Source organism: Beta vulgaris, chromosome 4 (assembly GCF_026745355.1).
Source record: "Beta vulgaris subsp. vulgaris cultivar EL10 chromosome 4, EL10.2, whole genome shotgun sequence".
NCBI classification, from domain to species: domain Eukaryota; kingdom Viridiplantae; phylum Streptophyta; class Magnoliopsida; order Caryophyllales; family Amaranthaceae; genus Beta; species Beta vulgaris.
This window is the reverse complement of record NC_079205.1, coordinates 51,758,144-51,773,478: the sequence shown is the minus strand read 5'-3', so window position 1 is coordinate 51,773,478 and position 15,335 is coordinate 51,758,144. Positions and strand designations below refer to the sequence as shown.

General features: G+C 33.3%; 1 protein-coding gene across 1 annotated transcript; it reads left to right on the top strand.

Moving 5' to 3' along the window:
* Positions 1-733: 733 nt before the first annotated feature.
* On the top strand, positions 734-6,852 carry LOC104907403 (glycosyltransferase BC10). Its single transcript, XM_010696324.4, has 2 exons — positions 734-1,595; positions 6,021-6,852. The coding sequence occupies exons 1-2, from the start codon at positions 993-995 to the stop codon at positions 6,660-6,662; spliced, it is 1,245 nt and encodes a 414-aa protein (XP_010694626.3). The 5' UTR covers positions 734-992; the 3' UTR covers positions 6,663-6,852.
* The last annotated feature ends 8,483 nt before the right edge of the window (positions 6,853-15,335 follow it).

Sequence of the window (15,335 nt, the reverse complement as noted above, 5' to 3'; positions counted from 1 at the left end):
TTAAATGCTTACTCCATAAAAGTATAAAGAAAATAAGAATAAGAATGATAATGTAACTCCCTAGACGTAGTTTAAATTAATGTTGACGTAATTGGTTGACTTTTGAAGTTGACTTTATTAATTAAATTTCAATTCTAAAGTTAGTTATTATGTTTTCAGTTGCAAGATTATGAATAAGCCGATATGTTATCACACGGGCGATAATGCTTTGATGATTCTCTAAGTTTTATATTGAAAAGGTATTTGGAAAAAAGAGAATTATCGAGGTGTTATAGTATTAATATTACTATCATTTAATGACCATGCAGAACTTTAATAATAATATAGGATAAGAGTTATGATCAGTTTACTCTACCTAATTATCACTAGTATATCATTGTAAACGAAAATTCATTTTATTTTTTCTTAACCACTATATACAAGCAATTTTATCTCTCTAAAATCTACATTTTTGGTATGAAATAATGAAAATTATGACATGTCATCCTAAGTGGATGACGTTTAATTGGCTTTATTACTAGCTTGTCAATTCTGCTTTAGATATTAGTCATATAAGATCTTGATGGTAAGGTAAATATGTGTTAATTATCAGTTGTTATTTGTAATTACTCCTAGATTTCAGGAAAAAACTTGTGCCCTAATTAAGGCCTAATGGAATTTATTATTCCGTTATACCTTCTCATGACTCAACATTTAAGCTAATTAATCTCTTCTTATATATACATAATCAAGTGCGGCAAAAACTTTTGCGATTCGCAAAACGTACTATCTGCAAGAATATCAATAATTGAGATACAAGAGAGCTAGAGCCAGCAAATATGCAAAGATTTCTCCCAAGAATCTCCCAAACTCAAGTTTCTTGGCACCCTCTTAGAATTTCATAATCATTACTTCTCCCTTCCTTAAATTGCACTATTATATTATACATACATTGTCAGTCTTCTCTTTGTTAGTCTCTTTTCTTTTCCCTCTCAACCAAAATCAAAATAAAAATGAAAAACCAACAACAACAACAACAACAACAACATCACCAAAGCCTTCTCATTCTATTCTCATCAAATAAGAAACTATACAATTTCATCATTATTATCCCATTTCTCCTTATATTTGGGTGTGGCATTATCATTGGGACATCATTTTCTACTAACATATTCCCTAATTATATGGGCAATCTTTTCCTCACCGTAAAAGTCATTAACAACACAAATTCCTCCCTTCCACCACCAACAATGTCATCGCCACCACCGCTGACGCTACCGCAGCTTCCTTTGCAGCCTAATGTATCGGTATTCGACATCGAGCCGAGTGCACCATCTCCACTCCCATTGGCACACGGAATGGACGATGAGGAGTTGCTATGGAGGGCTTCAATGGTGCACAAAATTAGAGACAAAGAGTTGATGAAAAAAAAAGTTCCACAACCTAAAATTGCGTTTATGTTTTTAGTACGTGGCCCTTTGCCATTGGCTCCTCTTTGGGATAAGTTCTTTCTTGGCCATGAAGGATTGTACTCCATCTACGTGCATGCGAATCCTTTGTATAATCAGAGTTATCCCAAACAATCTGCATTCTATGGCCGAAGAATTCCAAGCAAGGTATGATTTCTCGTCCTTTAGTTTTTACCATTCCCTCTTATTACCGTTCCTTTTTTTTCTCGTTTATGTTTTTTTTATTTTTTTGTTTTTGTCTATTTAAGCTTGAATTAGTTTGTTTCGTACCCGAAACTAAAGAAGTTCAAGTTTATTTATAAGTTCATGTTTCGTACTCCCTTCGTGTCTTATTACTTTATTAACATATCTAAGTATATGATATTTCTTTTTACTAAATGTAACATTAAGCATTACTATGTGGAATTTTATTAGATTATTTCAAATGTATATGCTGTTAATATTAAGTTTTTACGATGTACATTAATACGTAACTAAAGATATTTATGTTTTAGAGACTATGAAGAACCAATAATTGATTTAAGTAGTAAGAGATGTATAAAGATATTTATGTTTAGATTTGTGTTTTAGAAACTATGAAGAACCAATAATTAAGTAGTAAGAGATGTAGGGAGTGTAACATAGAAAAACGATGTATTATTTTATTTTTCTTTTTGAAAGGAATAATGCCATATCATTTGAATACGGAAAATTTTAATCTTTTTATATCAAAAAATATAAATATATATTTTGTGTGTGTATTATGTATATAGGGAGAGAAAACTCTCAGCACTAGATCGATATTCTCTTCATATCTAGTCACTAAATGGATTAGACTATATCACCGAACGAAATTAACCTAATTATTATTGGACTAATTCTCTTTATAATATTAAACTTACCATTGCCTAATTTTGATTTAAAAATAGGCGGTCTCTTACTAGAAAAACTCATTCATATATAATTCACCCTTAGACTTACATAGGGACCGTCATTTTCCCCATTTTAATTTTATAAAAGAAAACTCTGTTACCATTCAGAGATTGAGGTAAATAAATCAATATCTTAAGTTCACATAATGTTATTTGTCAAATCTAAATTGATTAAAATGTCAAACATTTGATGTAAATGTATGGAACTATGGATCCTTAATCTAATTGAATTTTTAAGCGTTTTAATTTTCCAATTTTAGGTTAGATTGGAAATTGAAAACTTTTCGAAAACATTAGTGTACTACTCTATGAGATAATGCTGAATTGATGGTGCGTTGAAAATAAAAGACTATGCTAGTGTACCATTTATAATATTTACACAAATTATTATAATAGACGTTCTAATTTTAATATAAAATGAGACCATTCAAGCCTACATTCTCCTAGCAAGTCCATTCCATTTTTCTTTAACCTAACACTATTTTTAGGTATTCTAGTCGTCCATTTTCTTCTCCTTCATTTGTTTCCCTTTGAATATCGAATTACAAAAAACAATTTTAGAAATAGTCCGACAGTCTCGCAGAATGAATTAAACTAGTTACTAAATGGATTAAATCAGTTACTAAATGAATTAAAGAATGCTATTACTGATTAGATTAAGTTGGTCACTAAATAAATTTAAATGGTCACTAAATAGATTAAAGTAGTTACTATGTTAAAAAAGATGGTTCACTCTCTCTTTAATATTGGGCTTGAGTCGTACTTACTTTTAAATTAAAAATAGACGATATCTTACAAAACTAAGTGGAATATTTATTATACGCTGAATAGGAGGGGGGAATTTAGGAGTGTTCACATATTGTTTAAGGAAGTAAATAATGGAAAGTTAATTAAGCCTCACGCTAGTAAGATGGGAGTGTGATACCGCCCATTTAATGTTACGGTTTTGCTTTCCATATAGAGATAAATTAGTTATTAGGTTCGGGCTATGTCCCGGATAAGAAAAAATTTCATTTATTAATATAATATTTTACGATAATAACACTAAATACAACTTAGCTTAGTGGTTAAAATTTCATTTATTAATATAGATTAAAGTAGTTACTATATCAGAATGATAGACTTCCGCATTAATAACGGCTTGATTCAGCAAATACAAGAGGGATGTGCTGTATTGTTCGATCTGGTTCACTGTAGTTTATTCGAAGACAAATTTGATTTAGTCTTGTTTAATTGTATCTTGTTTTACTTTAATACCTATTGTAGATGCTGTTTGACCTTCAATTAATGAAATTTCTCTTTCAAAAAAAAAAAAAAACTTTAGTATATGTACTTGAGGTCTCGGGATCAAACCCTATACTATACAATTTCTTAATTTTTTATTCTACGTGGCAAAGTTTCTTGTTTTCGCACGCGAAGTTGAAAGATAACTACAAAATGCTTATTCTTTTTTACATTTTACACTTAGATGTAGATCTAGTTTTTTTAAAAAAAAAAAACATGACGTGACTCGGTGACTATCTAATTAAGAATTGTAGAGGGTCTTACATTAGGTGCATTGCATGTAGTAGGACAAGGAAATAGAAAGCAAGACAACGTTTTATAATATTCAAACAATGATTATACTTGAGAATGTATTCTATAAAATTAGTCACTTTTGTCATCGCAGTAATTTTGGCATATTCTGGCACTTAAAGCTTCAATTTTGATCCCAGGGAGAAGGAACTTTTTCTAGTACTTTGCTTATGTTCTACTCTTTACACCTACAAAAGTAATTTCATCTATTTGTCTTTGGAATTTTTGTGGTCATAGAATCCTACCTTGCTTGTCAATTCCTTTCTTCATTTGAACTAAAAATTTCTAAGACCCTTTTCACAAAATATGGTCCCTGAGAATCGAATTTAGGTTCCAGTTAAAAAAGTATATTACAATTCTTATTTCCAACATAAACTTATGCATACCATTTTAAGTAAATTGCTAGTAGCCTCAGACTTGCAATAGTAAATATTTGAAATCTTACTTATTATGGAAAGACAATAAAAAATATATTTCTTCTTAGAGTTTTTTGTGGGGAAAAACCAATTAAAATAGGTTTTTTTATGGGAAGGCATCAATTAAATTTTTTTTTTTTGAGGGAAGGACAAAAAAAAATACTTCCGTTGGCAACTAAACACTACATTACGATTTTCAAGCGAAATTGTCAAGTTTCCGACGTTGGCTTATATTTTTCTCCAAAACATCGGTTTTTTTTCTTTTGTCTCATTCTACCTCCCTTTCTTACTACTTAAAACCCTAATTTTCCCAATTTCCCCCAAAGTAATTGAAGGTGCTCTCCCCCTCAACTGCACTTCACTCCACAGTTTCCAACAATTTCTCACCAAGGTTAGTTCCGAATTTCTCCGCAAAGTAAATGAATTTGTTCTTCTCAATTTATTATTTTTTGAAGACAAGAAAATAACACTCCCCTATTTTCTCTCATCACCTATGAATCTCCTCATTTTATCCTCTAAATACACAATTTAAATTTCACACTCAAATTTCACTCAAATAGGCGAAAACAGAGTAAGAGAGAGAAAGTTGAAGAAACACAAATGGAGCTGATATATAACTTCATTCTCAACATTACTCTCCTTCCATTCCTTCATATATGTATAAATTGAACTTAAAATCTAACGATTCCGCCATTTTGATTTCTGGGTATACAATTTTTTTTTTGACATGATATACAATTTTTCTTCTGTTTTTCACTATTTGAAGAAGTGTTGAAAATTTTACTCGAATAGGGAAGAGAAGGTTGTCTTGGATGATGAAGTGGCGAGTTGGTGGTGCGTAGTGGTTGTGCTGCGTGGGTGGTGAAGCAGCGGATTGTGGTGGTTGTGCAGGTGCAGGGACAAAAGAAGGTTAGTCGATGATCGATGGTGGGCGGGAGGAGGGGATTGGGTGGAGCGAGAAAGAAGTAAATGGGGGGTTTTAATTGGAGGAGAGAAGATCCGGTTGGTGAGAGGGTGAGAGGAATTAGGGTAGAATGAGATAAAAAAAATGAAAAATTGATGTTTTGGAGGGAAATATAGGTCAACATCGGAAAGTTGACAATTTTGCTTGAAAATCGTACTGTAGTGTTTAGTACCAACGGAAGTATTTTATTTGGTCCTTTCCTCCAAAAAAAAATTTTAAGTGGTGTTTCCCCACAAAAAGCCTATTTTAATTGGTCCGTCCCTGCAGAAACCCCTTCTTCTTCAAATCCTTACTTGAATGTTTTTTCTATTTACATTTACATTAGATACTTCATGTTATGATCTCTTCCTTCATTTTTATTTAGTTGTTTAACTTTGACTTTTGTGCTATTCACGACAACTATTTAGACTTGAATTTTCAACTTATGTTAGATTTTTCGCAATATGTCTCTTTATAATTTAACTTTTTACAATATGTACTAAATGATAATAAAATACAATAAATTAAATAAGTTATGCATTTGCAAATATGAAGCTTAAAATGAAATATTTAAATAAGACAGACATAGTATGTTTTAAGTACGGCTCTAAAGCCAATAAATGTTCATGCTATAAATAAATAAAAACACTTTCTCATTATACAAAGTATAGACTTAACTTGCTATTATACTCTTATGTTAATTACTTATTGATCTCTATTATAATAGGAAGTTAAATGGGGAAAATTCAATATGGTTGAAGCGGAACGCCGCCTACTAGCCAATGCCCTTCTTGATCACTCGAATGAACGGTTCATTCTCCTATCGGAATCATGCATCCCATTGTTTAATTTCTCCACAGTTTATTCCTATCTTATAAACTCTACAAAGAGTCATATTCAGGTTTATGATCTAAAAGGCGCTACTGGACGAGGTCGTTACGACTATCACATGAGCCCTCTCGTTCGATTGTGGCAATGGCGAAAAGGGTCTCAATGGTTCGAGATGAATCGTGAGTTAGCCATTGAGGTGATATCAGACAAAAAGTACTTCACCATCTTCTCAAAATTCTGCAAGAATTCTTGTTATGGAGATGAACACTATTTGCCTACTTATGTTAGTATCAATTTTTGGAAGAAAAATACTAATAGGACGGTAACATGGGTTGATTGGTCTATTTTAGGGCCTCACCCTGGAAAATTTGAGAGGCCTCATGTTACACCTACGTTGCTACAAAAGTTGAGGAGTAATTACACTTGTGAATATAATGGGAAGAAGACTAATATTTGCTTCTTGTTTGCAAGAAAGTTCATGCCAGGCACCTTGATTAGATTGATGAAGTTTTCTCGTAAATTTTTGAAGTTTGGTTGATATGTTACTAGAATTTTGGCTCATGTTGTACACTGAAATAGTTTTTTTTTTATAAATGAGAGGAAGTTGAGGTTTTTTTTTGGGTTATGAGTTATGTATTTAAACACATTATGAAATATATCGTTCTATTCTATATTCTGTTAGAATAGCAATAGTTTGTTGTAATAATAAAGTTAGGTTTCTGTTATAACTAACTTCCTTCATATAATTGTAAGCTACTATAAGTAGCTCTTTTCTCTCTCTTGTACAATAAGAAAAATACTTTACATTTTGTGAGAAATTAAAACTCTCAGGTTTTTCTCTCTAACTTCTATTGAAGTATTTTCATGGTATCAAAGTAGTACGCTCCTAATACCTGAGATTTTGTTTGAAATCTGTCAATTGCGAACTATTTTTAAGTGCAATTGAGTTAAAATTCGTGTTTGATTTTTCGCATTTTGACGAATTTCATTGAATCTGGTGATTTCTTCTTTGCGAAAATGGCGATTGGAGAAAATTCGAATGTCAACAATTTCGAGAATTCAACTGGAAATTCTCACAATGTAACTATGTAAGTAATGCGTATAATGATCCTTACTTCATTTCTAGTTCAGATCAAACAGTAGGAAAATTAGTTGCTATAAACCTTAATGGAAGCAATTTTCTTAGTTGGAAATTAAACGTAATGTTGTTAGAGCTTTAATTGTGAAGGATAAAATAGGTTTTTTTGATGGATCTATTAAGAAACCTGATGAAATAACTGATAAAGATTTTAGCAAATGCATGAGATGTGATTATATGATCATTTGCTGGATAGTGAATTCGATGAATGAGGATATTGGAGAAAATTTTATATACATTGATAGTTCTAAGCAGTTATCGAGTGAAATTTGCGAGAGATTTGGTCATTCAAATGGACCTTAAATTTATCAATTGAAGAGAGAAATAGATAATTTGAGGCAAGATAATCTGTCTATTGTCAATTACTTTGGCAAGATGAAAAGATTTTCGGATGAATTACACAATCTGAGGAAGTTTCCTTCATGTAGTTGTGGAGTAGTATCAAAATGCAGTTGTGAGTTGATTGAGAAACTAGCTGATATTGAGAATGAAGAAAGGTTGATGTAATTCCTTCTTGGACTGAATAGTGGGTTTGACAATGCAATTAGCAACATATTGTCAATGGATCCTTTACCTTACGTAAATAGAGCGTTTTATCTGGTTCAACAAGTAGAGAAGCAAAAAGAGGTTGGTAGTTTTAATCAGATAATAAACATTCAAGAAGTTAGTGCTCTTGTTGCACAAAGGAGTCAAGGCAAAGGTGGATTCAAGAAAGATTGGAAGCAGGACAAGTTAGATAAGAAGTGTGATTTTTGTAAGGGAATTGAACATACAAAGGATCAGTGTTTTAAACTGATTGGATACCCTGAGTGGTTTAAAAAGAACAGAAGTGTTGGAAGCTCTTTTTCTTCAAGGATGGCGGCCAATGTCACTGCTGACATTGATGATAATCCTTCGGATTATGATATACATGCTGATGGACCTTCAAACTATGGAGGCAGAAATTCTGGAGACAATGATATGATGCAATCTATCATGCATGAGTTCATGAAGGCCATAAAGAACAAGCAAGTTATTGGAGAATCTTCCAATAAAAACACTGCTGCATATGCTAATTATTGTGCAGATATGAATCTGAAACATTCTTTTAATAATATTTGGATAGTGGATTCTAACGCAACATGCCATTAACTTACAACAGTGAGTTGTTGGTTAATAAAAGAAAATTAGAAAAAAGTTATTGAAATTGGGTTGCCTGATGATACATATAACTATGTACATGAAATTGGAGATGTTGAAATTATAGATGATCTTGTGCTTAAAAATGGTGTTACTGGTTCAAAATTTTAAGCATAACTTGTTGAGTGTTGGGATATTGTTGGTGGATTCTGGATTTGAAGTTGTTTTTCAACAGCAAGAGTGTGTTATTAGATCATGCTTGGTTGATTTTGTTGTTGCAGTTGGTCATAAGATCAATGGTTTTTGCTTAATGTTATTGCTTCTTCTTCAAACTCAATTTCCTATACCAAATCCACAAACATAGCTTTAGTAGCTTCTTCATCATCATCCAATTCTTCTAAATCCCATAACTTAATAGATCTTGATTTGATTCATGCAAGATTAGGTCACCTTTCTCTATCTAAAATGAAACATGTTGTAGAATGCTCTTGTGATCATCTCTCTAAATACTTTTGTGAAGTATGTGTAATGGCTAAACACCATAAACTGCCATTTCCTTGGAGCACTATTTGAGCTAAAATACCTTTTAAATTGTTCAAATTGCTTTATGGGGCCCATATAAAACTAAATCCTTATTAGGTGCTTCATATTTTCTCACCATCTTAGATGATTACACAAGATGTACCTGGACTTTCATGTTGCATAATAAAATGTAAGTTCATAAAACCATAGCTTCTTTCTCTTCCCAAACTGAAACCCAATTTCACAATAAAATAAAAACCATTAGAACAGACAATGGCACAGAAATCATTCAAACAGAATGTCTTGGATTATTCTCAGGCAAGGGAGTTACACACCAAACAAGTGAAGTTGGAAGACCACAGCAAAATGGTCGTGTCAAAAGAAAACATAAGCACCTTTTAGAGGTTGCCAGAGCCTTAAAGTTTCATGCAAACATGCCAACCAAATCTTAGGGAGAATGTTTACTTACATCCACCTATCTTATAAATCATATGCCCACTGCCATTCTGAATTGGAAAAGTCCTTTTGAATTTTTGTATAACTCAGTCCCAGATTATAATGCCTTGTAAGTTTTTGGTTGCCTTTGTTATGCCTACAACATGGATAAAACTAAAGACAAATTTAGTCCTAGAGCTAGAAAATGTGTGCTCATTGGTTATCTTTTTGGTAAAAAAGGGTACAAGGTGCATGATCGTCTTATAACACATAAGTGTTTAGTTACTAGAGATTCAGAGAAGATGTTTTCCCTTATCAATCTCCATCTTCAAATCTTATTCCTTCTAATCATGTTCCTATTATCTCTTTAGGATTAAATGATGAAACACCCCTTGATAATCATATTCCTACTTCCACTACTATTTCTAGCTCTTCTCAAAATTCTCCTGCTACCCTAAATACTCATCCTGAAAATTCATCTGATCATTGTTCTTCTTTTATTTCTCCTGTCCCTAGCCAACTCAATGAACAGAATATTGCAATTAATATTGCTAATGATATTTCAAAACTTCTCTTGATTCTCATTCTGCTACTAACGATATAAATACTTCCATTTCTAATCAACTTGTTTCTAATTAGAATAATCCACCTTGTAGACATTTACAAGGATTTCTAAACCACCATCTAAGTATGATGATTTTATTTTTCCTACCTTAGCTCCCACAACTTCTCATTCTCAATCTTTTTCTGTTCAAACACAAACTCCTATCACTGAACCACATTCTTATGCTCAAGCTAGCATTCATTATGAGTGGAGATAAGCCATGAGGAAATTCATGCCCTTGAAATTAATGACACTTGGGACATAACCTCATTGCCTCAGGGGAAGAAAGTTATAGGTTCTAAGTGGGTGTTTAAGGTAAAGCACAATCCATATGGTATTATGGAGAGATATAAGGCACGCTTATTGCCACTGGGTATCAGCAAGTTGCAGGTGAACATTTCACACACACTTTTTCTCTAGTAGCTAAACTGGCTACGGTGAGGATTGTAATCTCTCTTGCAACAGCCGAAAATTGGCCTTTATGTCAATTGGACATAAATAACACTTTTTCATGGATATTTGGATGAGAAAGTATACATGAATCCTCCTCTTGGATATGACAAAGCCAAAACAGGTGAGGTGTGTAAGCTGAAAAGGTCATTATATGGGTTAAGGCAAGCATCTAGGCCGTGGAACAAGAAATTAGGCAAGTTTCTTTTTAGTCTTGGCTTTATGCAACCTAAACAAGACTATTCATTGTTTACTAGAGAGCTTGATGGTGAATTTGTTATGCTATATATTGGTATATGTTGATGACATAGTGCTAACAGGCATAAGTAAAGTACAAATAGATGTTGTTAAGCTGGCCCTTGACAAAGCATTCACAATAAAAAGACCTTGGTGATTTAAAATATGTACTTGGGATTGAAATCATTAGAAACAAATCAGGGACTCTTCTCAGCAAGAGAAAATAAATTACTGACATTATAAAAGATCTTCAGTTGGACAATTCCAATTTTTGGTTATCTACAGACCTATGTGAGGCATTGGAAGAACCAGAACAGTACAAGAAGCTTATTGGAAGATTATTGTATCTTAACATCACAAGGCCTGATTTGTCATATCCAACACAACATTTAAGCCAATTTTTATCATGTCTTAGAAAGCCACATCTTCAAGCAGCCTTGTATGTGGTTAGATATCTCAAGATTACAATCGATCTTGGATTATTTTTCTACTGATTGTGACTTACAAATGGCATCATATAGTGATGCTGATTGGAGCACTTGTCTCTTCAGTAGTAGGTCCTTAAGTGCATATTATATTTTCTTGGGATCACTTTTAGTCTCATGGAAAACTAAGAAATAGAGAACAATAAGTCATCAGCTGAGGTAGAGTATAGAAGCTTATCACATCTTCTGAGATGGTCTGGTTAGAGGGTTTGTTTTGGAATTCGCAAGTTAAAGTTAATGTTCCTATCTATTTATATTGTGATAATACTACTGCTGAACATATTGCACAGAATCCGATTTTTCACGAAAGGACAACACCTCAAACGTGATTGTCAAAAGGGGTGGGGAAATTTGAGGTTTAGAATAGAGAATGCCGCACCTCCTACTCTAATTTTGTAATTCGAAGGGGGTGAGGGGTTCGTAATTTTTGCCGAGGGTGGGGGTGTCGTAATTTTTGGCTAGGGTGGGGGAGCTTCAAAATTTTTACATGAGGTGGGGGAAGGTTTGCGGCCTGTGTGGTGTTCTGCAAAGGTGGGGGAGCTGTGGGGGGGGGGATGTGCGAGTGGAGGGAAGGTTTGCGACCTGTGTGGGGTGATGCGGGGGTGGGAGGAAGGGTGGGGGGAAAGGGCTGCGTGGGATGGGGAGGGGGAATGTGTTGGTGGTGTAGTAGGGGGAAAGGGTAATGGGTGTGGGAGGGGTGTTTAAGGTTAGGGTTAGGGTATTAGGGTTAGGGTTAGGGTTAGGATTAGAGGTAGATTTAGGCTAGTTAACAGAGTTTAACGCAGTTAGTTATTAAGTGTAAGTGAACGTATTTTTTGAAAAGTGCGGGTATATGGTGCAAAAAGAATTTGGCAGGGGGTATGTGATGAAAAAACTGTATAATCTATCTAGAAAGCAAAATAAAAAAGAAAACATGTGTTCTTACTGAATTTACACCAAAGGAAAAGAAAAAAAAAAAGATGAACATATTACATTACAAAGTTGATTGATTAGAGGAGCCCTCTAACAAAAAAAAAAACCCTAAAAGAAAGCAAATCAGTTAAATAGACAAAAGAGAATTGGAACAGAAAGTTCCATCTATCTCAAAAACCAAAAAAAAAAAATGTCAGATTAGCTAATACTCCACCTTCTTGAAGAGGAACAATAAAAGCTTGGGGGATCATACAATTGCCTTAACTATTAGTTATATGTACATAAATAAAGAGTAAATTTCAGTTATGAACTTATGCATCAATTACTGAATTGAAAATTAAACTTCAATGTGCAATGAGAATATTGACATGATTTAGGAGTGATTAGTGAATAATATCATATATGCGGTCAACGAATTTATGCTAAGATTAACAGTTTCACTGATCTTCTTTATGGACATTGTCGTCTGGCCTTTGAACTCCATCTCTTAATCTATATTTTCGAACAACAATTTAGAGTTCGATTAGTAGCAAGTATAATTTGTACCGCTAGTCCATTAATTACGAAGTAGGGGAGTGTAATATTCATTATGAATTTAGAAAGGGGAGATGGAGCAAGGGGATGGCTGCAAGGAAAAAACACAAATAAGAAAAAATAAATTAAACTTGGTTGTAGGCCTTGATTACCATATTACTAAATTCTTTACAAAGATATCCAATATATTGTAGAAATATGAATCACTAAAAGATACTAGCTTAGATGGCGAGTCTTTAAAAGTTCTTACGTAAGGTCAGGGGTTCGAATTTAGACTTGGCCATATATAATTTTTTTTAATAATGATCATCTAACTTTGTTGGTTAATCGTACACATGGTAAAATTCTAGTGAGAGAATGAGGGTGACATGTGGCGCATAAACGTTGTCAAGCACACCATTTTAATATATTTGTATAGATTTGAGAATTCTTATAATTTACTCCTTCCGGTCTTTATTAGTTTACCCGTTTCTTTTGCTCAAAATTTTAGGAGAAACAATATTGTGGGACACAGAAGGAAAGAACAACTATTATTTTATGTAAAAGCTGAATATATGTGATGGAAAGTTAGTGGTCTCATTCCAAAAATAGAAAAAAATGGATAAACTAATACGAAACATCCAAAAAGAAATACAAAACTAATAAAGACTGGAGATAGTATTAAGAAAGTGAAGATTACAAAAGTTACTTTATGCACTTCATTAATGTAATTTGGAGAATAGTCCTCTCAATTAAGCTTCAATGAAGCCTTTTTTTTTCTTAGTCGGGTAACTTATGTGCCTGAATGGTCCCTCTGGGAAAAGGCGTGTAAGCCGGTGGAGATAAAAGGAAACTGAACGAAAAGTGATATTCACTCTTCCTAAAAAAATTGTTTTTATCCAGATACTCTAGACTGTGGTAACTTAAGCAAATTTGTCAAAGATACCCATTATTTTGAATATTGAATTAGATAGCCAAAACAAATATCCGATTGTGGATATCGAGTATACCAAAATTTGATATCTGGATAACCAACAACTAATATTTAAACTGCTATCATCTGAATTGATATTCTCAAATTTCATATCGTGAATCCAATACAAAATATTTTCCTCAGTCGAGTATTCAAAGAATAAATCAAATCGGATTGTCAAATTTTCAGATAGTTTTTTTTAGCCCTACTTACCACCATTTCAGGAACTTTTTTTGGCAACAAGTACAAACAAGCAACCCAAAACCCACTATTCATGACTTAAGGCCATTTCGTGGGTTACAAGACTCGACACACAACCACTATTACAAAGTAAAACATTGTTAGAGACACCATTATTAGCCTTAGTACTACAAATATGACAACGAATACTTAAGTGGATAGGGACGTGTCTTCATTCTCCTTGCTGAAATAGAAAGCCGTGAACATTGCTTCCCTCTCGAACCTTGAGCACAACATGATAAGGTTCTGATAGTGACCTTACTGTCATGACAACGGCTACCTGTAACACTACTCTTTACTCTGGTATCCACGTCTCCATTCATGGACTCACCCATAGCCTCCATTGCGAGGTTTTTTATACTTGGATCTTTCAACTTCATATTGAAGTCACCTTTTTATTCTGATTTAAATCATCAAATGCAAATAACTATCGTCTTTTCCTTACATGTCTCCTTGCTCTTGATTCCACCATCTGAAACTCATGACTACCCTTATAGTCATCATAAAACCAGCCCTAGAATTGAAACACTAAACAGACTGTCCTTTCATTAATACTTGGTATCTTTCCTTGAAATGGATATAAGAGAGCCCGACCTCCTTCGATTAGCAAACCGATACTTGAGTTCAGCTGAAAGTTGTTCCCCATTCTCACATGAACACTTTTGTGCTCTCAAGTCTTGTAAAACAAATAAATCATAAGCTCCTTTCCTATCATTCAAACTCAAAACTATCATTATGCTCGAGATACATTTTAACCTTCTTGTTTGGTAAAGAAACTCCTAATCCTAAACATGTTGGGACGTCATCTTGGAGGCGCATTTCTACATTACCCTTGAAAAAAGAGCTTTTAATCTCTTCAAGTTTTTTGGATACCTCCTTATTTTCAAGATCGATATTAGCAACCATCAACAAGTCCCAATACACCCAATCCTTTTTCCCCACCTCTATGGCAACCATAGCTCTTCTAAATAAAGCTTTCATACTGTTTGGGCTAAATTCAAAGACGATTAAACAGAACCTACCTATTTGCTCTCATTACTCATTTTTTTCTGCTAAAACAAGCTGCAGAATTTGAAAGAATACAAATAGCCAGCTCAAAACACTCAAATCATTTCCCTTTCTTCTACAAATTAATACCAAACAAGAATAAATTCCTCTACAAATTAATACCAAACAAGAATAAATCCCTGCATATCCATATTTCTCTAAGGCATCATCAATTTTCTTTTGCTTAAAAAGTAAAATTACCTTCCTCCTTTAATCCCTCAAGAACTCCCTCCGAATTTTTTGAACTTACGATTAAATCAAACACAGCTTCATCTTCCTCCATTAGCTCCTCACCCTTAGTGGAGAGTTGATTTTTCCCCCCTTAAGTCTCTTATAAAATTCCAAGGAAAACATCTTAAAGGTCCAAGATAACTAAACCACTAGATAAAACCACAAATCCCAAACAAGCAAAAGCATAAAAACAAGAATTTGAAACTTTTTATCCACTACATCAACAAACAAGCTAAAAATTGAAACTGGTAGCCATAACCATGATGAAATTAACTAGATGAAGCTGGTCTTCAGCAAAGATAAAC

Bases quoted from the DNA above. Each gene is read 5' to 3' on its own strand.
- LOC104907403 (XM_010696324.4), top strand. From the start codon at position 993: ATGAAAAACCAACAACAACAACAACAACAACAACATCACCAAAGCCTT. The intron at 1,596-6,020 runs GTATGATTTCTC...CTATTATAATAG, and splicing joins GCCGAAGAATTCCAAGCAAG to GAAGTTAAATGGGGAAAATT.